The 22,323-nt window shown below is 42.2% G+C and overlaps 1 protein-coding gene across 1 annotated transcript in view; it reads left to right on the top strand.

Moving 5' to 3' along the window:
• Nucleotides 1-22,323, top strand: part of pcdh15b (protocadherin-related 15b) — a 247,267-nt gene that overhangs the window by 31,371 nt on the left and 193,573 nt on the right. The window contains exons 4-5 of the mRNA XM_088323283.1: nucleotides 19,048-19,062; nucleotides 19,223-19,288. Of these exons, the coding sequence (XP_088179409.1) occupies nucleotides 19,048-19,062; nucleotides 19,223-19,288 (81 nt within the window). The remainder of the gene's footprint in view (nucleotides 1-19,047; nucleotides 19,063-19,222; nucleotides 19,289-22,323) is intronic.

Below are 22,323 nucleotides of genomic sequence, written 5' to 3'. Positions count from 1 at the left end.
ATACTTCATATTTAACCCCACAGGATTTAAAATGGAGGAAAAAAGCAGCGTCGAGGTTTACTCGCCCGATGGTATCCGACCCCTCCCCCTGTCCTCCACGGCTGAGTGGAGAAGGGACGGACGGTCGGATTGCACAGAAAAATGATGGATGGCTGGCAGGCCAGCCGGCGAGAGGAATTGGACCTCGGGGAGCGTTTGAGAAAAGTGTACCTGCTGATGGAGGCTTAAAAAGGACATGACACGAGACAGGACATGAGAACTTTTCCAAGGGAAAACTTGAAGAGGATAGAGAAAAACCAAAGATATTTCCACCTCGTAGTCTGATAATAACTGGGGAAATTTGCTTGTTTGTAGCATATTTGTGGTGCTGAGTTCCTTGGAGGCACAGGTGTGAAACAGGCGGCCCGCGGGCCAGATCAGGCCCGCTAAGGGATTGAATCCGGCCCGCGAGACAACACTCAGAGAAGCGCAAGAGAAAAACAAGCTGCAGGTTGAAATAGGTCAACTTGATGTTGCCAATGCTAGGTGCCTCGAACAAAGACACTGTACTTGTACTTATCTCTCTCTCTCTCTGTCTGTCTGTCTGTCTGTCTGTCTGTCTTTTTGTCTGTCTGTCTTTTTGTCTGTCTGTCTGTCTGTCTGTCTTTTTGTCTGTCTGTCTGTCTTTTTGTCTGTCTGTCTGTCTGTCTGTCTGTCTGTCTGTCTTTTTGTCTGTCTTTTTGTCTGTCTGTCTGTCTGTCTGTCTGTCTGTCTTTTCTTTCTTTTCTTTTCTTTTCTTTTCTTTCTTTCTTTTCTTTTCCTTTCTTTCTTTTCTTTTCCTTTCTTTTATTTTCTTTTCTTTTCCTTTCTTTTATTTTCTTTCTTTTCCTTTCTTTCTTTCTTTTCTTTTCTTTCTTTCTTTTCTTTTCCTTTCTTTTATTTTCTTTTATTTTCTTTTATTTTCTTTTCTTTTCTTTCCTTTTCTTTCTTTCTTCACCCCTTTTCTCCCACTCTGTCTCTTTCACTCTCCGTGTCTCTTTTTCTCCTACTTTGTTGCTCTTTGTCTCTTTCTCTGTGTCTTTTAACCTCTTGGGGGAGGCAGTGGCTCAGGAGGTAGAGCGCTCGTCTTGGGATCAAGAGATCGCAGTTCAAATCCCGGCTCCTCCGTGTTACATGTCGAAGTGTCCTTGGGTAAGACACTGAACCCCTAATGCCCCCAATAAACAGGGTAGTGCCTTACATGGCTGTAGGGCTGCTATTGGGAAATGTGAAGCATATTGTAAAGCGCTTTGGGAAGTCTTGACTTGAAAAGCGCTATAGAAATGCAAATCATTTCATTTCATTTTCTCTTTTGCTCTAACTTTTTTCCTTTTCACTCTTTTCTCTTTCTCTCTTCATACCCTTTGCGATTTCTTTTCTCTTTTCTTTCCTTCTGTCTTTCTATTTCTCTTTGGATTTCTTTCTTCCTCTCCCTTTCTTTTCCCCCTCTCTCACGACTTTTTATCTTTTGTTTCTCACGCTCTCCCCCTCTTTCTCTTTTTCTTTCTTTGTCCCGCACTCTCTCCTTTTCCCTGTCTCTTTCTCGTCTCTGTGTCTTTTAACCTCTTTCGCTCTAACTTCCTTTTTTCCTTTTCTCTCTTTTCTCTTTCTCTCTTGATACGCTTTGCACTTTCTTTTCTCTTTTCTTTCCTTCTGTCTTTCTATTTCTCTTTGGATTTCTTTCTTCCTCTCCCTTTCTTTTCCCCTTTTGTTTCTCACGCTCTCTCTCTTTTTCTTTCTTTGTCCCGCCTTCTCTCCCTTCCCCTCCCTCTTTCTCTTATTTTTTTATCTCTTTTTCTTTCTCTTTAATCTACTAGTCCGGTCCCGACAGAATGTTTGTTTGTTTCTTTTAACCTCTTTCGCTCTAACTTCCTTTTTTCCTTTTCTCTCTTTTTTCTTTCTCTCTTCATACCCTTTGCGCTTTCTTTTCTCTTTTCTTTCCTTCTGTCTTTTTATTTCTCTTTAGATTTCTTTCTTCCTCTCCCTTTCTTTTCCCCTTTTGTTTCTCATGCTCTCTCCCTCTCTCTCTTTTTCTTTCTTTGTCCCGCCCTCTCTCCTTTTCCCTCCCTCTTTCTCTTATTTCTTTATCTCTTTTTGGTTTAAGGGTGATAGTGTGGTCAGATCATTTGTCTCATTATGGTTCTTAGCATAATCATTTCAAAACATCCTGCCCCCCCCTCACACCTTTGAATCTTAATTCCCCATTCAGTCTTTTCAAATGCATTTTAACGACATGGCCAAAAATTGCAAAGCGTGTCGATGACTCATCCGTCTCCGTCCGATTTTCTGCCTTCCGAATATCGATCCTTGCGTCTTTGTACCTGGTTTTTTTTCAATAATCGACGTTTGAATTAGGAATTAAATATTAAAAATGTACCGTTTACCAAATTGTTCGAATTAGAGACCGGCATTTCCACACGTAGGCATAATTTTAATTTATTAAATAATTTCACTAAGTGAACTCCATCGAATTAGCCGAATTAGTGTCGCTCGAGTCTCTGTCAAGCCTCCTTTCTCGATCTTCTCTATCTTCTTACTATCCCTCGGCCCACGTTTTTTCCCGCAAGCTGGCGTGCCGGCTCCACCCATGGGCGTGCCAGGAAAGCCCCCTCGCCTCGATGTCTGAAAAACTCATAACACAGAGCGCGTAGCCTAGATGGTAGTGTGCCCGCTTTGAGACTGGGAGGTCGCTGGTTCGCGCCTCGGCCGAGTCATACCTAATTGGTAAAATGGCGGCGCCCTCTGTTGGCTGCGGCTGCATCGGCTCGCTACAACGGGTCAGGTGTATCGACATTTCGTTCTGTGTACATTGTTACAAAGAATGACAATACAAAGGAAATTATTATTATTATTATTATCAAAACAAGGCCTGACGTCCTTCGTCAGAGTCCTGTTATCAAAATTCCCCAGCCAAAACATTCCGCATTTGGAACGGCGTGACCTGTCATTGAACTTAAACCTTCTCTGTGAAAATCTTCATTGCATTCAATAAATGTAACTGTCATGTCCCGCGCGGTTGTCATGGCGCCCAGCTGGCCCCGCCCCTTGACACCGGCTGAGACGCATTGGACTGATTGCTCTTGGAGTACTTAAACGCTCCTTTTGGGACTGCCCGTGCCCAGATCATTGTTTAACACTCGTTGAAACCCTGTTCATTAGTAATGCCTAGTTTGGAATTTTGATTGCCTTTGAACCGGTTTTGTTTTGGTTTTGGTCCGTTGCTTCCCGGTCCGTTTCGTGACAGTAACTTGTATTTAATCGTATAAAATCCTTTATAGTAAAATGTATAAAATCCTTCAACTTCAATTCCGTGTTTCACGCCATCATTCCGGAGATCCTGGTGGAAAAACTCTCCCACCTGGGGCTCTCCTCCTCCATCTGTAGATGTTTTATGGACTTTCTCTCCAACCGCCCGCAGGCTGTGAAACTGAGCCACCATGTCTCTTCCTGCATCCTCTATATGAATGTGTGCTGGGCCCTCTACTGTTCACCCTGTATACCTTGGACTGTTCACCAATCTATCTTCAAACACGATTGTAAAGTCCGCTGACGACACCACCTTGGTCAGACTCATCTCTGATGGGGATGAGACGACATATAGGAAGGAAGTAGAGAAACTTGATGACATGGTGTTAAAAAAGTAAACTACTGTATTTTCCGCACGATAAGGCGCACCGGGTTATAGGGCGCACCCCCAAAAAATAGTCTTTTGTCCGATATTTTCCATACATAAGGCGCACCGGACTATAAGGTGGTACAATGGGAACGTCGACAAAACAGTCAGATAGTTCAGTCAAACTGATTCCCCCCTTAACATTCCCAAAGCTTGCAAAGTAGCAAATACGTGTCGTAGACACTTGCGGATGCGGTATCCGTACGATGTCACCAAACAAACATTTCTTAGTTTCCATTTTATTTTTTGCTGGCAACTGTGTGGACAGCAAAGTAAGAATTTTATTGTGCAGGGAAACGGGGTTCTTTACTGTGCATATGACAATAAACACTTTGAATTGAATTTAGTTTAAAGATAGACTCATCACAGAAACATCAAAATCTAAAATATAAAGCCACATAGCTCACCTAAGTTCTCTTGCAGCCATCACATTCAATAATGATACCTAACCATGGTCTTCTTACAACCGTGAGTGTAGTAAATCCAGGAGAGTAAAATATTTACAAATACAGAATAGTAAAACATTTTTTCTCTATGCCGTAGTGCAACCCAACGTATGATTCACATTCATCTTTTTCGGCCAATCGCAGGCTTTGTTTCGCCCCTTTAGCCTATGCGAGCCTGTAAATGATAAACTTCCGAATGACTTTAGCCAATAGTGACTGATTGATGATTGACAAATTGGTTAGGAAATGAAACGACGGTATATAAATCCCAGCAATACACTGCGGATGACCTCGCCTTCGGGGAAAAATCTAGTCGGCGGCTGATTGCTTTAGTTGCGACTTAATATTGATCCATATATAAGGCGCACTGTATTATAAGGCGCATGGTCAGCTTTTGAAAAAAATAAAGGCTTTTAGGTGCGCCTTATAGTGTGGGAAAATACGGTAATTCTTGACACCACAAAATCCAAGAAAGTCCTACATGATTTCTGGAAAGCAATTACCAACCCAGCCCTAGAGTTCAAACTCCTGGGCATTCACATTTCCGATGACCTCTCCTGGTCTGTTATCACAAAGTCTTTGCTAGGGAAGGCCTAGCAGCAACTCCACTCCCTGAGGGTTCTCAGGAGGAACAACCTGAAACCGAAGCTACTAGTGTCCTTTTACAAATCCGCAGTAGGGAGAATGATGGCATACGGCCTGACCTTGAAGGAAAAACATACAGAGTAAACAACACAGCCCAGAAGATCATTAACTGTTCTCTGCCCAGTCTAGAGAACATTGCTGCATTGCCATACAGCAGCAGAGCCATCAAGGTTTTAAAAGAAATTCCCGGCCAGCATCTCTTTGATCTGTTGCCCTCTGTAACAAGGACAAACAGCAGTGTTCTGGTTTGCCTGCGTCCTAGACGCATCATTTTTGCTAGGGAAGCATAGCCTGGTGTGGAATCTTCTGAAGTTTTGGAAGATCTAAACCTAGACCTTAAAAAATATTGGTACATATTTCCTCAATATTCGGTTGATTTTTCATTTCTATTTGTCACCTTTTTCAGAATACTGTGCTTTGAGGGGAAGTCTTGGAGTAACACACTGCCCAATCGGTCTTTCACCTCTTCTAGTTTGTTCCCTACATAAGTCTTCTGAGAGTCTAAAATACGCAAGAACAGCCAAAGATCTGTAAAGATATGTGCTGAAATTCACAAGTTTGCGCACACACTTCAATATATAAATACAGTCACAAACAAATAAATGAAGCATTAAGGCGATGAGAACCGATCAAAGGTCCGTGTAAAACGGTAATTAAACAGAGCGTGTTTATTTCTCAAAAACAAGACTTAAAAACAGATGGCATCGCATGCTGATGAAACCAACAAATTCCCCCCCAAAATCCCAGGGTCAGACACAACAGGCTGCTGCTCTGCTGAACTGGACCGATTCCCAAAAAAATCCGCTTTTAATAGGTGGAGTGTCCGACTATACTCGATTCAACCCGGGCCCAATTCAAACGCAAAGGGTGAAAATGATTAAAGGATGTATTAATTCAATTGGAATTCTATGTAACCGCGGTGTACTTGTCCCACCAAAGATCCACATTCACGCTGGACTGGATGATGAGGTTTTTATTACAGTTACTGCAAATGAATGAGTCACAACATTAGCTTTTCTGCTGGCTTTGATTTCTTTGATCTCAGTAGCAGTTCCCTCTGAAAACTGTCCAACAAAGCATATCAAAGAGCTTTCTTTTCAATTTACATAAAATGGATTTTAGAATATCACAATACATTTTTACATCCATTTCAACAAGATACTTTTAACAAGAGATCGTATAGTGGATTTTTAACGTTTACAATGAATTCAACATATTTTTCGTTAGTCTGAATTTTAACCAACATCATCCTTTTTAATGTATATGAGAAAATAGAAATAAAAACAATAATGAGTATAAAAACGGGTACAATTTACCTGCAAATGAATGAGTCACAACATTAGCTTTTCTGCTGGCTTTGATCGCTTTGATCTCTACAAGGGGAATTACATTTTAGTAAAACAGAAACAAAACGAAAATAAATCCAAACAGCTTGACAATATCTATCACATTACTGTGCATGTTAAGAGATTTGTCAGCTGGGGTTATACTGTTTAAAATTAACTTTTGTGGAGCACCAAAAAATGTGTCTTACCAGTAGCAGTTCCCTCTGAAAACTGCCAACAAACCCCGCCTCCCGGTCACATGTCAAAAGCCAAAACCAAACTCCACCCCATACCAGCAGGTGGCACTGTTGGACTCATCCTTGCAGGACACTTACCAAAAACTATACACATATTTCAGCAGGAATTTCAATAAAACAAAAGTTATTATTACACCCGTTACATATATTTACTTTCATTGATATATGTTTTGAGACATTGTATGCAACAAAATGAGACATGGCATTGGAGGGTAAACATAGTAAAGATATCTCATCTCATTAGCCATACCGCTGATCCTCATTAGGGTCGCGGGGGGGCTGGAGCCCATCCCAGCCATCTCCGGGCAGTGGGCAGGGGACACCCTGAACTGGTTGCCAGCCAGTCGCAGGGCACACAGGGACAGACAGCTCATTCGCTCATTCACACATAGGGACGATTTAGGCCAATTCACCTGAAATGCATGTTTTTGGAATTTGGGAGGAAACCCACGCAAGCACGGGGAGAACATACAAACTCCGCACAGGAAGTCTGGAGCTGGATTTGAACCCACGCAGTAGGTTCCCATGACATGAACTGTGCCGCACAAGCGCTAACCACTGCGCCGCCGTGCTGCCCGAACCTGTATTTATATTCCTAGATATAAAAACAATCTCTCTCACACACACACACATACATATAGTCACGTTTCATTTCATTTTTCATGTCTATACGTTTTTCCTTTTATTGTGAAATCACGCTTATGTATGACTCCATTTCCTGTTTATATCTCATCTCATCTCATTAGCCGTACCGCTTATCCTCATTAGGGTCGCGGGGGGGCTGGAGCCCATCCCAGCCATCTCCGGGCAGTGGGCAGGGGACACCCTGAACTGGTTGCCAGCCAATCGCAGGGCACACAGGGACAGACAACTCATTCGCTCATTCACACCTAGGTACAATTTGGACCGGCCAATTCACCTGAAATGCATGTCTTTGGAATGTGGGAGGAAACCGGAGTGCCCGGAGGAAACCCACGCAAGCACGGGGAGAACATACAAACTCCGCACAGGAAGTCTGGAGCTGGATTTGAACACATGACAGGTTCCTTCCTGTTTATGTGTTAAGTCAAAATAAACCACACCTCCTGACCGGAAGTAGCCAGTTCTGTCGGAGAGATTTTGGCGGGATGGCCTCCCGACAGTGCTCTCTCCTTCGCAAGGGAGATTTTATAACTTAATGACTGATTTCATCTGAGTAATTGTGCCAACAGAGAGTTTATATAATATATAGCTTTAACACATGCTCAAAAATCTATGGGTCCCAACAGAGATCTATGGGTCCCCAAAATTTAGTCTTATCGAGGTTGAAATTGTAAATCGGCGACAAATATATAAATAACTATAAATCTATCTATTCATTTAGTTTTAATAATCACACTTATGGGTAATACAAAGCAGTTATCACTTCAGATTTTTCAGTTCACAAAAATAGTGTACATTATACAAAATAATATTGCTGAAATGTTAGTCTATATATTCATGCAGTTTTAATCACTTCAGATTTTTCAGTTCATATATTCTTTGTGGTTTGCTGTCCCGCCACAGTTGTAATGCCTTCTCAAGGTCCAATTGCAGCAACGGAATTTCCATAGCTAATTTGTGGTTTTCATTGTCGTTGTGCCGATCCAATGTGCTTTTCTGAAAGTTCGAATTGCGAAATGATTTATGCGATCCAGTTTTTTTGTCACGCTGGGTGCATGCATCACAGTACATGTAGCCTCCATTATCATCCTCCTCATAGCGTAACCGGGAATATAATTGAGTCCATTTTGGCAGGAAAGTCCTTTTCTTGCTAGGAGTATTCTTTTGTTTATCTTTCGTCGAATCGTTCGCTTCAACACATGTGTTTTCCTTGCCTCCGCGGTCTTCTGAAGAATTTCTCTGCCGTTTTTTCGTGCCGCAATTATTGCCGTTGTTACCCCTTTCTGTATTATCTTTCGACTTATTACCGACACTGAAGAAATGACCAATTTTTTGTTGATTTGCACCTAATACCAACTGTTTTTACGGAGGCATACTTCTCTTTCACTCGACAACCGCCAAACAACGACGTCATCTCGAAGCAACGAGATGTCGTTTTCTGAGATCGGCACGAGACCAAAACAACAATGGCGGATCTGCCTGACGAAAAGTTTGGAGTGCGGTAAATCTTTGTTAAAAAAAAAAAGTAATCGGGTAATAATACTGCTAACCCCGTTGACTCATGACTGAGTTTGTGTACTGAAAGATGGTCTTGGTCAACCAGATGCTTCACTGAGTCATGGTCCTATCATGTATATTTTATGGTAACGGGAGTGTCTTTGTGTTGAATGTCCACCGGACTGTGTAATGTTTGGCTGGTGTCCATTGGTTTGGTCGTCATGGTTACCCCTCACTGTCTTCTCCGTGTCTTAACCTAGAGCTCCTTGACTGTCATTCATGGAATAAAGTGCCTTGCAAAATGATCCAAAGAATTTGTTGACATAGTGACATATTTCAGGCTTCAAACTTAGATTAAAAAAAAATCTGCAACATATAAACCACAATCCTAAAAGGAAAACAAATGTATTCCAAATTGTATATTGTGCTAACAAATAAAAAATGAAAAGTAGGTGTTGCAAAAATACATTAAAAAAATCCCCAGAAAATAGACCCAGAGCATGATGCTTCCACCACCATGTTTGACAGTGAGGATGGTGTTTTCAGGGTGATGTGCAGTTTTACTCATACGCCAAACATACATGGTCATAAGCACATGGTTTCACATGTTATTCGTGTCTCCCATGTTGCTTCTTGCAAACGCCAAACGCACCTTTTTTACGGTATTCTTTCAGAAAGGGCTTTCATCTTTCCACTCTTATATAAATAGAATATGTATGCAGAGTATGACTAATAGTTGACTTATGCAAAGAATGTCCCACCTCCGCTGTGTATGCCTGAGGTCATTCAATTTGATCATGGGCCTTTTGGCTGCTTCCCAGATTAGTTTTCTCCGTGTTTTAGCTGAAAGTTTAGAGTTATAGCCAGGTCTTGGTAGGTTTGCAGTGGTTTTATGCTCTTTCCATTTTAATATCATTGCACGCTCAGTGCTCCAGGAGACGTGTAAATTCTTGTATCCCTTCCCTGCTTTGAACTTTTCCGCAACTTTATCCCGGACCTGCTTGTTGCATTTCTTGATACTGCTGTCTGTTCTCTAGTGTCTATTTTCATAAACCCATGGGCTCATCCAAGGGAAGGTGCCTAGTAACTGAAACTTAATGACACACAGGTACACTATGTTTGTCGTTTTTGGTCATTTAGTTAGATATTGGATCATTCAGAAATCATCAGGGATCTTCTGGAGTCAGTTGGCTGAGCTGAGGGAACAGGGGTACTGTTGTGGAATGTGGATAATAACTAATGATGAGGATGGAGGCATCTGGTGAAGGTCGTGGGATGACGCTGTTGAAAGAGGTCACAAGCTGATATGCTGAGGGAGCCGGGGCGGACGACCTTCACGAGATATCTTAACTTTATTTGAGAACACTTATAAAGACCGATATTGAACGTCTGGAACTTTGAACGTGTCCCGAATGCAATAAAGCACGTTCCCTTTTTGCCATATCTCCTCTCTGCGTATTTTTTGGCAAATGCAATAAAGCACGTTGCCTTTTTGCCATATCTCCTCTCTGCGTATTTTTTGGCGGATGCAATAAAGCACGTTCCCTTTTCGCCATATCTCCTCTCTGCATATTTTTTGGCGAATGCAATAAAGCACGTTCCCTTTTCGCCATATCTTCTCTCTGCGTATGTTTTGGGGCGACGCCCGACGCAGTCCCTCTAAAATACTGCCCACACATTTATCATTAGTTATTATCCACATTCCGCAACAGTATACATATTTTTCCAACACTAACTTTTCTGTGTTTTCGTTGTAAATATAGTATAAACTGTTTTAAATAACAGTTGTCACACATGTTGATTCTTAGGAAATGTTTTCAGTTGTTTAGCTCCATGATGGAAGCCTGAAATGTGGCAATCTTTGCTTAATATTAGCTACACCTTGAGAACACGGCCTCATTCTCTTCACGTCTGCATAGCGTTTCATCAGCCTGACAGAAAGCTGGCATCAGATGGATTTATTCAATTTGCTCGCACAAAGTCATTCCGCTGATTATTTTTTTGGGGATGCGGCGAAGTCTCCAGTAGTTCACAAACTGAGGGAATAAGCATAATCTTCTCGGGATGGTGAAATGAGTGATGAGGCAGCGCATGCAGATTGTGTTTTTCAACATGTGATCATTGAAAGTGGACAATTACGAAAAACAGACACTTCTAGAGTCGAGCAGTTCCATTGAAGTTTTTATTCGATATATTTCAGGCAAAAATTAGGTAAAAGGCAAAGCTGGTTGATTTTCAACAATCACTTTTGTGCTACAAGGTTGGGGGCTTTGACAAAAACCAAACTTAAGAAGTAGTGGAAAAACCCCTACTTCACACCGGCCCGTAAATTCCGGACTATAGAGCGCACCTGATTATAAGCCGCACCCACCACATTCTAAGAGGATAACCGCTTTTGTACTTACACAAGCTGCACCTGTATATAAGCCGCATGCGCCCACATTAATACATGCAACACAATCACATATAAATCATGTATATTTTATGGTAACGGGAGTGACTTTGTGTTGAATGTCCACCGGACTGTGTAATATTTTGCTGGGGTCCATTGGTTTAGTCGTCATGGTTACCCCTCACTGTCACTGGGGAAATATATATATCCACTGTTGTCAGCCGCGACAACAAACACGTCTCACCTTTACTCCACTTCCCGTCAGCCCGCGTTTGTTTCGCCTCTTCTTTCTTATTCGCCCGTGGAAAACATATCAGAATAAGTCTCTAAAATAAATACATTACAAAAATGTACAGTTGCAAATACATATTATACACGGTTACACATATGTACAAAGAAAGACGGTACACCGAGAAAGTTTTCAAAGCTTTAATAATAATATTCTAACTTTCATCCCAAACCGTGCCTGTGAAGGGTAGCAAAACGCTACTAGCAACACGCTCGCAACACTGTAAATGGATATGTTAAAAAAAAGCATACCGTACATGTATAAATTACGGTAAACTGTCCCCATCTTCCGCCTTACAACTGACCTCGTCAAAGTCGTCTTCCTCCAGTATGGGAAAGAGACATCGTCAGATGGACGTCGTCCCACGCTCCCTTATTCAAAAACACGCTAGCAACACGCTCGCATAGTAAAGTTTACGTACTGTAGCTGCATTTCGCTTGAAATCTGCGTCATGTGCCTTTCTTTTTACAATTTGCATGATGAGGATATGTCTACGCTAATTTAATTTGTGCACAAGCTAAGAAGTTGCAGTCTTCCTCGGTGCATATATTCCACCGGTCTAAATCTTACCTTTTGTACTTATAGTCCGGAATTTCCGGTATATAAGAGAAGGAGTCAGAAATGACTGAAATAATCGAAAGGTTATGAATAAAGAAATCATGAAATAACAAAACAAAATCTCCATAAGTGTTATAGGTCTTGAGTAATTCATCAATATAGCACAATCAAAATCGGTTATCCCTGAAGGTTTTTAAACCGCCAATCGTTTTAGGCCACGGTGTCTAATGTCGGCGGAAAATAGCATGGGCGTTTGAAGATTCTCCGTGAATAAAAAAAAGGCAGTGCGAGGGGCCCGCTCCTCTCCACTTTAATTAATAGCGTTTCTGCTTTTATAGAGCTCTCAAAAGTTTCTGCATCGTTTGAAAACTCTGCCATTTTTTTTCTTTTTCCGATAGTTAAAGTGAAACCAATTACCTGCGGGTCAAACTTTGGACTTCTACTTTCTAAACTTTGAAATGAATCGTAGCATCACTCTCTGAACATTTCGAGACGGGACAACTACGAGTGGGCGGATCGATCCTAATATTGATATTATTGATACTGAGGAAGTCCTTGGATCGTTTTGACACTGTTGTCCTGGGATTGATACTTCCTGTTTGAACAATCACATAATTAATCATTTTAGTGAGTATAAGTGTCAAATTGTTTTTACGCTTTATTTGTATCACTGACTTTATTTTCAAAGTATTGTGATATGGAAGGTATTTAAATTGCCCTGTCGACATTTTTATCCAGTATTTGTATGAACTCTACATTCCAGCTTTTTTGGGGGGTTTGACTCTCATACTTTCAGTTGATTTAACAAAAGTATCTCATTTTTTAAGGGGTTTAAGCATTTATTTTTTACATCACATTGGCACGGTTGCCATGGCGCCCAATTGGCCCTGCCCGTGTGGCACCAGCTGCGGCTCGTTGACAGATTGCCTTCCCCTCTTTTTAATCTCAGTGATTTTACTCTTTGTCAGTCCGTACTGTCATGAATCGGAACAGGATCAGAACCCAAATGCGTGATGTTTCTCACACAAGCCTTTTATTTTACGGGAAACGGGGAGTCATGCACGTTAGGCAGCAGTCTGGCGTGGAAAGACAGGAAGCCAGAGACCGACCGGACCGATACCGATTGCCCGAGCAGATATCGGACAGAAGGGGTTGACAGGACAGGACAGGACAGGACCGAGAGGATTGATATTGAAACAGGATATCGAAATTAAACAGGACAAACTAGACGGGAACAAAAACTGGAGAGAATAATAAACAGGACAAAAATAGACGAGAATGATGCCGGACAGGACTTATAGCAGAATTTGTTCACCTTTTAAAAAAAAAATTAAATACCCACAATACCAAAACGACCTCTAGTACAGTATATACTTCTTGACCCCCCCAAAATTGATATAATAAATAGCCACATACTAAAAGAAGTTGATACCGAAAATATTTAGGTTTGAAAGACTCATTACTCCTCGCCTTGCCGACGGTTCGGATCCCGCGAATCCCGAATAACCAGACTGAGGGATAGCTTTTTCCCCAGAGCTGTAAACACAAAAAAACAGCATTTTGGAGTACAGTTTTAAGTGCAATATCTTGGTTTTAATTGCAATATCCCGATTGTAAGTGCAATATCCAGTTCTAGGTGCAATAACCCGGTTTCAAGTGCAATATCCCGGGTTATAAGTGTAATATTCAGGGTTGAAAGTGCAATTTCCCAGTTATAAGTGCAATATCCCAGGTTTTAAGTGCAATATCCTGGGTTGTAAGTGCAGCAACTCGGTTCCAAGTGCAATACCCGGGTTCCAAGTGCAATATCCCGGGTTCCATATGCAATTTTCCAGTTGTAATAGCAATATCCCGGTTCTAAGTGCAATTTCCCAGGTTGTAAGTGCAATATCCTGGGCTGTAAGTGCAATACCCCATAGCTTTTCCCCCAGAGCTGTAAACACAAAAAAACACAATTTTAGAGTACGGTTTTAATTGCAATATCCCGGTTTCAAGTGCAATATATTGGGTTCCAAGTGCAATATTCGGGGTTCCAAGTGCAATATTCGGGGTTCCAAGTGCAATATCTCGGGTTCCAAGTGCAATACCCAGGTTCCAAGTGCAATATCCGGGTTCCAAGTGCAATATCCGGGTTCCAAGTGCAATATCCGGGTTCCAAGTGCAATATCCGGGTTCCAAGTGCAATATCCGGGTTCCAAGTGCAATATCCGGGTTCCAAGTGCAATATCTCGGGTTCCAAGTGCAATACCCCGGGTTCCAAGTGCAATACCCCGGGTTCCAAGTGCAATACCCCGGATTCTAAGCGCAATATCCTGGGTTGTAAGTGCAATACCCCGGGTTGTAAGTGCAATACCCCGGGTTCTAGGTGCAATACCCCAGGTTGTAGGTGCAATATCCCGGGTTACAAGTGCAATATCACGGGTTCCAAGCGCAATATCCCGGTTCCAAGTGCCATATCCCGGGTTCCAAGTGCAATATCACGGGTTCCAAGTGCAATATCCCGGGTTCCAAGTGCAATATCCCGGGTTCTAAGTGCAATACCCCGGGTTCTAAGTGCAATACCCCGGGTTCCAAGTGCAATATCCCGGGTTCCAAGTGCAATACCCAGAGTTCCAAGTGCAATACCCCGGGTTCTAAGTGCAATACCCTGGGTTCCAAGTGCAATATCCCTGGTTCTAAGTGCTATACGCCGGGTTCTAAGTGCAGTATCCCAGCCGTGTTTCATTTATATTTTCGATGTGAATATTTTATTTAAGAGGTGAATTATATTTCACCATTTCTTACTTTTTTTTCTAAATCATAAACATTGCCAACTGGAGTGCAACCAAAATAATGATGCAGCAACATAATGATAATCAATGTTCTTTTGATACCAAAATTCCAAGTATCGCCCGTCCCGACGATAACACAGTGCTAAATCCACCCCGGCTATTATAAAGAATCATTAAGTTTCTTGTTTGAGTACAAGGGGTGATAATCATCACTGCAATAATCTCCTGGGTGTGCACATCTCCGACGACCTCTGCAAACACCAGAGCGGTGGTAGGGAAGGCCCAGCAGCGACTGCATTTCCTGAGAGTTCTCAGGAAAAATCATCTAAAACAGCAGCTGCAGATGTCCTTTTACAAAGCCACAGTGGAGAGCATTCTAACATACTGCATTACGGTGTAGTCTGCTGGGTGCACGGCAGCATATAGGAAAACGCTCCAGGGGGTCATCAACACAGCCCAGAAAATCGTCGGTTGCTCTCTGCCCAGTCTGGAGGACATTACCTGCTCTTGCTACCTCAGCAGAGCAGAAAACATCATCAAGGACTTTTCTCACCCCGGCCCCCACCTCTTTGACCTGCTGCCTTCCGGCAAGCGCTACAGGTCACACAAAACAAAAACAGACTCAGAAACCGTTTCTTCCCAAGAGCCATTACCACCCTGAACACACACCGCACAAAAAAACTGAAAACTCTTGCAAACACACTACCTTATTGTTTTATAACCTTATCTTCTCTGTTCCTTATCTTCTGGGTTTCTTTACCTCACTGTGAATGTGTGAAACTGGAGTGTCATGCCCAATTTCGTTGTCACAACATGTTAACCCATTTTGTAACAATGACAATAAAGGTATATTCTATTCTATTCTTGGGAGGATTTCCAGAAGTTAATTCCACTGTCATGGCCAGATAACCTGCATGATTCAGTTCGGCGCCGATTGCATCACCCATGATCTCATCTTCCTTGTATTACTCTGGGCTGATTTGGCCCATCTTTCCCCTCCGAACAAGATGCAAATTTTCCAATCACGCCCGGCTTTTATGATATTCGTCCTTTCCAGGAAGTAACTGTGATCTCATTGTGTCCGACCGTCACTTTAGATTACAACCACGGCTGATACGCTTCTATTCAATGTCATGGGAAGGCCTGCAGACGCCGAGAAGAGCGGCAGGTAAAAGCTGGTGAAGGAATGAGAAAAAGGGGAGAAGCAGACGAGCAAAAAAAAAAATGAACACAGTATATTCCAATAGTCCGGTGCTTCTCAATTACGGTAGTTTCTCTAATGCCCCCCTTAGAAGAAGAAATCCTCTCCCTCCCCGTTTATTATTTCTCCCAAAAACTGGCCAAACGAGAAAAGGCGAGAGGAAGACGAGCAAAATAATATTAAAAAAACACAGTATCTTCCAATAGTCTGCTGCTTCTCAATTAGTTTTTATCATGCCCCCCTTAGAAGAAGAAATCCTCTCCCCCTGCCCACGTATTACTTCTCCAAAACTGGCCGAACGAGGAAAGGCAAAAGGAAGACAAGCAAAAAATGAAACAATAAACACAGTATCTTCCAATAGTGCAGGCTTCTCAATTAGTTTCTCTCATGCCCCCCCTCAGAAGAAGAAATCCTCCCCCTCCCTGTGTATTATTTCTCTATAAAACTGGATGAACAAGAAAAGGGGAGAGGAAGACGAACAAAAGACATATAAAATGAACACAATATTTTCCAATAGCTTCTCTATTAGTTTGTCTCCCGCTCCCCCTCAGAAGAAGAAATCCTCTCTCCCTCCCCGCGTATTATTTCTCTATAAAACTGGACGAACGAGAAAAGGCAAAAGGAAGACGAGCAAAAAATAAAGATAAACACAGTATCTTCCAATAGCCTGCTGTTTCTTAATTAGTTTCTCTCACGCCCCCCCTCAGAAGAAGAAATCCTCTCCCTCTTTGCACATTATTTCTCTATAAAACTGGACAAATGAGAAAAAGCGAGAGGAAGAAAGCAAAAAAATAAACACAGTATCCAAACACACAGAGAGAGAGAGAGAGAGAGAATAAAAAAGAGAGAGAGAAACAAAAAAAGAGCGAGAGAATAAAAGAGAGAGATAGAGAAAAACAATAAAAGAGAGAGAGAGAATAAAAAGAGAGAGAGAGAGAGAGAGAGAGAGAGAGAGAGAGAGAGAGAGAGAGAGAGAGAGAGAGAGAGAGAGAGAGAGAGAGAGAGAAACAATAAAAGAGAGAGAGAGAAAACAATGGTGGTGCAAATCCTGGAGTTCTTTGGGGCTGCCAGTCCCTCCCATAGATTTCAGATATCTGCCTCTATCAAAAGGGAAACGATCATACGCCAAACTGGGCTTAGAACCTTGCCAGTTCGCACAACCCACCGCACATCAAGAAATCACCATCATAAAAAGTCGTGGTTATATTTTCCGTCGCGGTTATTGATATTTCTTTCAACCCAACTGCTGTCTGCTCAGGTGCTTTAGCCGTCCGTCATGGTGCTAAAGACGAAAGGGGGCGTGGTCTTTCAGTGAATATAGAGGCACTGGAGCGCAACCGCACTCCCAAACAAAGACCAGATGGTCCCGCTAACTAGCGCGCTATTGCTACATGCGCAATTACCAAAGCTGGAAAGGAGCGGGACCAAAAAAAAACCCTTCCGGCGTTTAAACTTCGAGTGTCGGTTGACTGAACAAACCAAATACGCTTTTTGCCATGTCTGCCATCTTGCCTCCAAAGCTAAAACTAAGGAATGAGTTCAAAACCAGCTAATGACTTTCACATTCCATCCCAAACTTTTGTCATGGAGACGTTTTTAAGATTGATTTCCAACTCTGGTTTTATTTTATTCAAGTTTAAAGGGACAGTGTGTATTATTATTTTTTTAATTATTGATTTATATAATAAGCAAAAATATATGAACTATCTTGTGAACGTGTCAAGAACAGGATCAGGACCCAAACGCGTGACGTTTCTCACACAAGCCTTTTATTTTACGGGAAAAGGGGAGTCATGCACGTTTGGCAGCGGTCTGGCGTGGAATGACAGGAAGCCAGAGGCCGATGAGATCGATACCCATTGCCCGAGCAGATATCAGACAGATGGGGTCGATACCGGACAGGACAGACAGGATTGATAATGAAACAGGACATCGAAATGAAACAGGAGAAACTAAACGGGAATGAAAACTGGGGAGAATAATAAACAGGACAAAAATAGACGGGAACAACACCGGACAGGAAATATAGGCAGGAAACTGGGAACGAAAACTGAAGGAAAGAATTAAAAGAAGGACAAAAATAGACAGGAACGAAACTGGAAACCGATGTTAAACAGGACAAAATATACGGGAACAATACCGGACAGGAAATACCAACAGGAAACAGGACGATTCAAAACCCACGTCTTGCGGGGCAGAGGTTCGTTGACAGATTGACAATCTCATGGTTGGGTAGGGTTACTTTAACTGGATTACTTTCAATGACTTTTGGATGACTCCAATACCAAATATGCTAATAAAAGACAAAAGAAACTGAATATGAATCAAATGATGACTCACAACACATGGTAAGCTTTCTCTCCTGGCTTTGATCTCTTTGATCTCCGGCAAAACGAACATAAAATGCCACAGAAACAAAATGAAAATGAATCCAAACACCTTGCCAACATCATTTTTGCTGTTCCGTGTATTCCGTTCCTCCCCAAGCCTGCACAAAATTGAGTCATTTGATTCATATTATTGGAGTATTGGAGTAATCCAAAAGTCATTGAAAGTAATCCAGTTAAAGTAACCCTACCCAACCCTGTTCACTTATATCTCATGGTTGGGTAGGGTTACTTTAACTGGATTACTTTCAATGACTTTTGGATGACTCCGATACCAAATATGCTAATAAAAGACAAAAAAAACCTAAATATGAATCAAATGATGACTCACAACACGTTGTAAGCTTTCTCTCCTGGCTTTGATCTCCGGCAAAACGAACATAAAATGCGACAGAAACAAAATGAAAATCAATCCAAACAGCTTGCCAACATCTTTTTTGCCATTCCATGTGTTCCGTTACTCCCCAAGCCTGCACAAAAATGAGTCATTTGATTCATATTATTGGAGTAATCCAAAGGTAATTGAAAGTAATCCAGTTAAAGTAACCCTACCCAACCCTGAGTAGGTTTACACGACATGTATTTTTGATTTTAAATGGGTAGCATTAAAAAAAAAAGCATTTTGATTGTTTTGACATGTCTGGACTTCACTACCGGGAAAAAAAACGGGTCGGTTTTGTGTCCCGAAGCGCCTTTGAATGTTACCGAATGTCCCTGGGACTCCTGCTCGGGTGCAAATGGTTTCACAGCAGTCCCTCTTTTTTCCTTTCAAAGAAATGAATGCCGAGTATAGATCCAGGTGAAAACATGTCAGGCGGTCAATGACGCCTCAGAGTGCACTTCTCCTCGAAAGCTCTAAGGCGCTCGCTGCCCTTGCGATTGATTCCTAATTTGCAAAACCCTTTCTTTCCTTTCCTCCCCCGTGGTGGTGGGTCGTCTGCTGCAGACTGGCAATATGAGGGTGAGAACTATTTCCGCTTTCCTCCTCGTGTTTGTGAGCTTCCGTATACCCTGCGACAGTTGCTTGAAACGCTGGATGGTGTGTGTTAGCCCCTTGCTCGATTTCACAAGATGGAAGCCTCGATGATGCTCACCGTCCTGTTTTTGTCTCTGTCTTGCAGAATGTAAACTCTCGCGATCGGGTCCTCCCGCCACCATCGTGGCCATCGACGAAGAGAGCCCCAACGGTAATGTCCGCCCTCCAAGATCGGTGTCTGAAACTCGTGACAAAAAGTTAGCGGACACCAGGACACCCATCCATCCATTATCTGCACCGCTTATCCTCAGTAGGGTCGCGGGGATGCTGGAGCAGGGCACACAGGGACAGACAATTCGCTCGCTCATTCACCCCTAGGGATGATTTTTGTTAGGCCAATCAAGCTGACATGCATGTTTTTGGAATGTGGGAGGAAACCGGAGTGCCCGGAGGAAACTCACGCAAGCACGGGGAGAACATGCAAACTCCGCACAGGAAGGTTGGTAGCTGGATTTGAACCCATGACCTCAGAACTGTGCCGCACAAGCGCTAACCACCGCGCCGCCGTGCTGCCCACCAGGACACCCGTTGTTGCAAATTATTGAGGATTGATGATCAGAATATATAACAGAACAAAACTTTAAATTTAAGTTTATTATCAATCTACTTGTAACATTCATTGCATGTATATGACATGCCATCAGTATGTACCTGGTTTGACTCATCTTCATTCGTGCAATGTTTGCGTTGCCTAGTCCGTTATAAGCCACGTGAACTCTTCTTTCCATGATGCTTTTAATGTATGTTTACATTTTGTAGCGTCATAAATTGTGTTAGCTTCTTTTGAATCTTTCTTCTTGGGGCTGAGGTTTTGGCTTGATTCATAACCACTTCTCCATTTTTCTTGTGTTCTCTGTGCGTCTACTTTGGGAAATGATATGCAATTGCGCAACCTTATAAGGCTCAGGAAAGTCCGGAAGCACGTGATGAAGATAAGACCAATTTGTTGAAGAAGATAAATCGTCTTATACGTGTTCAAAGATTGCAGGATTAAAATGACGTCAGAGGGAGCTTTTTATTGATACACAATTTCAACAAGAAACTCAGCGAATCTCAGATATGCGTGGGTCTTTATAGTTTCAACATAGCACGTGTACCCGGTTTGGCCCCGTCCCTTTCACGCTACACCCTTTCACGCTACACCCTTTCACGTGTACATGCCCAGGGTTCCGTCCTTATTTGGAAGTGTTTTTAAGTTTATGCCAGTTTTTGTCACCTTGCCTTTTGCCGTTATCTCTTGGCCTCCCTTAAGGAGGATTGTTTATACTAATTTGTCCGCCGAGACCTTCCCCCAAAATGTAAGCAACATTTCTCCCAACTGTACGCAAGTCTTTCTACATGTCAGCAAGTCTCCTGAACAAATGTATGCAAATCTATTCTACAAATGCAAGTTTATATTCTACAACACACGAAGTTATTCGATACAGGCTTCTGATTGGCTGCAGAGGATGCAACTTGCTAGACGAACCAAAATTCCGAAATTTACAAACCGAACGAAGATTTCGAAATCGGAATAAAGCAAAGGTTTGTTTTGCAAATAAATCTTTTTTTTTTAAAAGTTGACGGCCACCTGGGCGGTTGTACGCCGGAAGTAAAAGATGCACGCCCCAGGCGTCCGGGCAGACGTTATTTCAGACACTGCCAAAATCCTTGAAAGAGTCGTCTCCGCCAAACCTCATGCTCATCTCACTGCCAACAATTTATTTGAACCCTTTTGGTGACAAGAAAGGAACTGCACTTAAAATCACAAAAAACTTCCTCACTGCAGCTGATTTCGGTTTACTATCCGTTCTCACTTTCCTCACCTTTGAAACCATTTCCCAACCTGTTCTTCTTAACAGAATCTCTTCACACAGCTTACTCCACCCACCCCTCTCTCCAATAGTTCCATTTGTACCTCACAGGCTGCAATCAATTCATTCAACTCAAGTTCTTCTCCTTTAACCTATCTCCAGTCACCCTAGGTGTGCCCCAGGGCTCTGTCCTGAGGCCCCTTCTTTTTATAACCTCCCTACTTTTCCAACATGTCCTTCCACTGCTTCGCGGATGACACCCAACTCTACCTTTTCGTACAAACCCAACTCCACCACCCTACCTCACCTTCTGCCTATTTGAAATCACGGTTCACTGTCAACTTCTTAAAACTAAACGGCAATAAAATGGAATTACTTCTCAATGGCACCAAATCCACCCTTTCTAAAGTTGACACCTCTCGTTTTTCCCTCCCTTTTAGCTCATCCTCGATAGTACTCTCCTTCAACTCTCTTAAAAATACCATCATCCAATCAGCTTACTTTCACCTGTGCTCCATCAACCGTCTTTGCTCCTCCTTCACCCCCACACCACCGCTATCATTACCATCATTATCAAGGATGAACCCTTAATAATACGGTGACTTTTCGTATCGCTCCGATTCAAGTAAATACAAGGTAGTAGGGTAGCTCTAAAATGTCATGATCATTGAAAAATTTAACCATTCCGTTTTTCTCAACTAGGTGGGTCGGGACTCGGGAACAAAAAGTGGGGCACGGACCCTGATTCCAACGAGTTGTGGACCTTAACCTTGGCAAAATAATAAAAATAAGAAAAAACAAAAGGGTCAATTACACTCCTTAGAAATAGACGGCCATAAACACTTGTTCATTCTCTTCTACTTGTTCTTTCAATTGGCATGTTTGAGAGGAACCACATCTCATTTTTTGTAATTTTTTGGGTTTTATTTCCTTTTTCTGAAAAATCGAGTTGATTGGGAAAAACGAAATTTGTGTACAGGTGTCTGCCATTGAAGGCTTTTGTGAGAAATGTCACGTTGTTGGGTCCTGATCCTGTTCCGGTTCTTAACACGTTCACATGATAGTTCATATATTTTTGCTTATTATATAAAGCTGGAAGGTACAGATGGTTTCAAAAACTTATATATTAATCTGTATTATCTATATAATGAAATTATTATTCATGTTTCAGGACAAAAAGTGACTTGATACTCGTCAAGGCAGTTTTTCAGTGTAGCATGAAAATGGTGAAAGTCAGAAAAGGCCTGTTTCAATCACAGTGCAAACGCCAACCCAAACCCCCAGGCCAGAAGATGGCGTCAGCGAGCAAGTGAGTTCCAAATTCAGTAGAGTAGCTTCAAGCGAGAAGTTTTTTTAAGATAAGCCTTCGCCAAACATTTTGGCAAACGCTGAG

Source organism: Urocampus carinirostris, chromosome 19 (genome assembly GCF_059441175.1).
Source record: "Urocampus carinirostris isolate Australia breed hairy pipefish chromosome 19, RoL_Ucar_1.0, whole genome shotgun sequence".
NCBI lineage: Eukaryota > Metazoa > Chordata > Actinopteri > Syngnathiformes > Syngnathidae > Urocampus > Urocampus carinirostris.
This window is presented reverse-complemented; position numbering and strand designations above follow the sequence as displayed.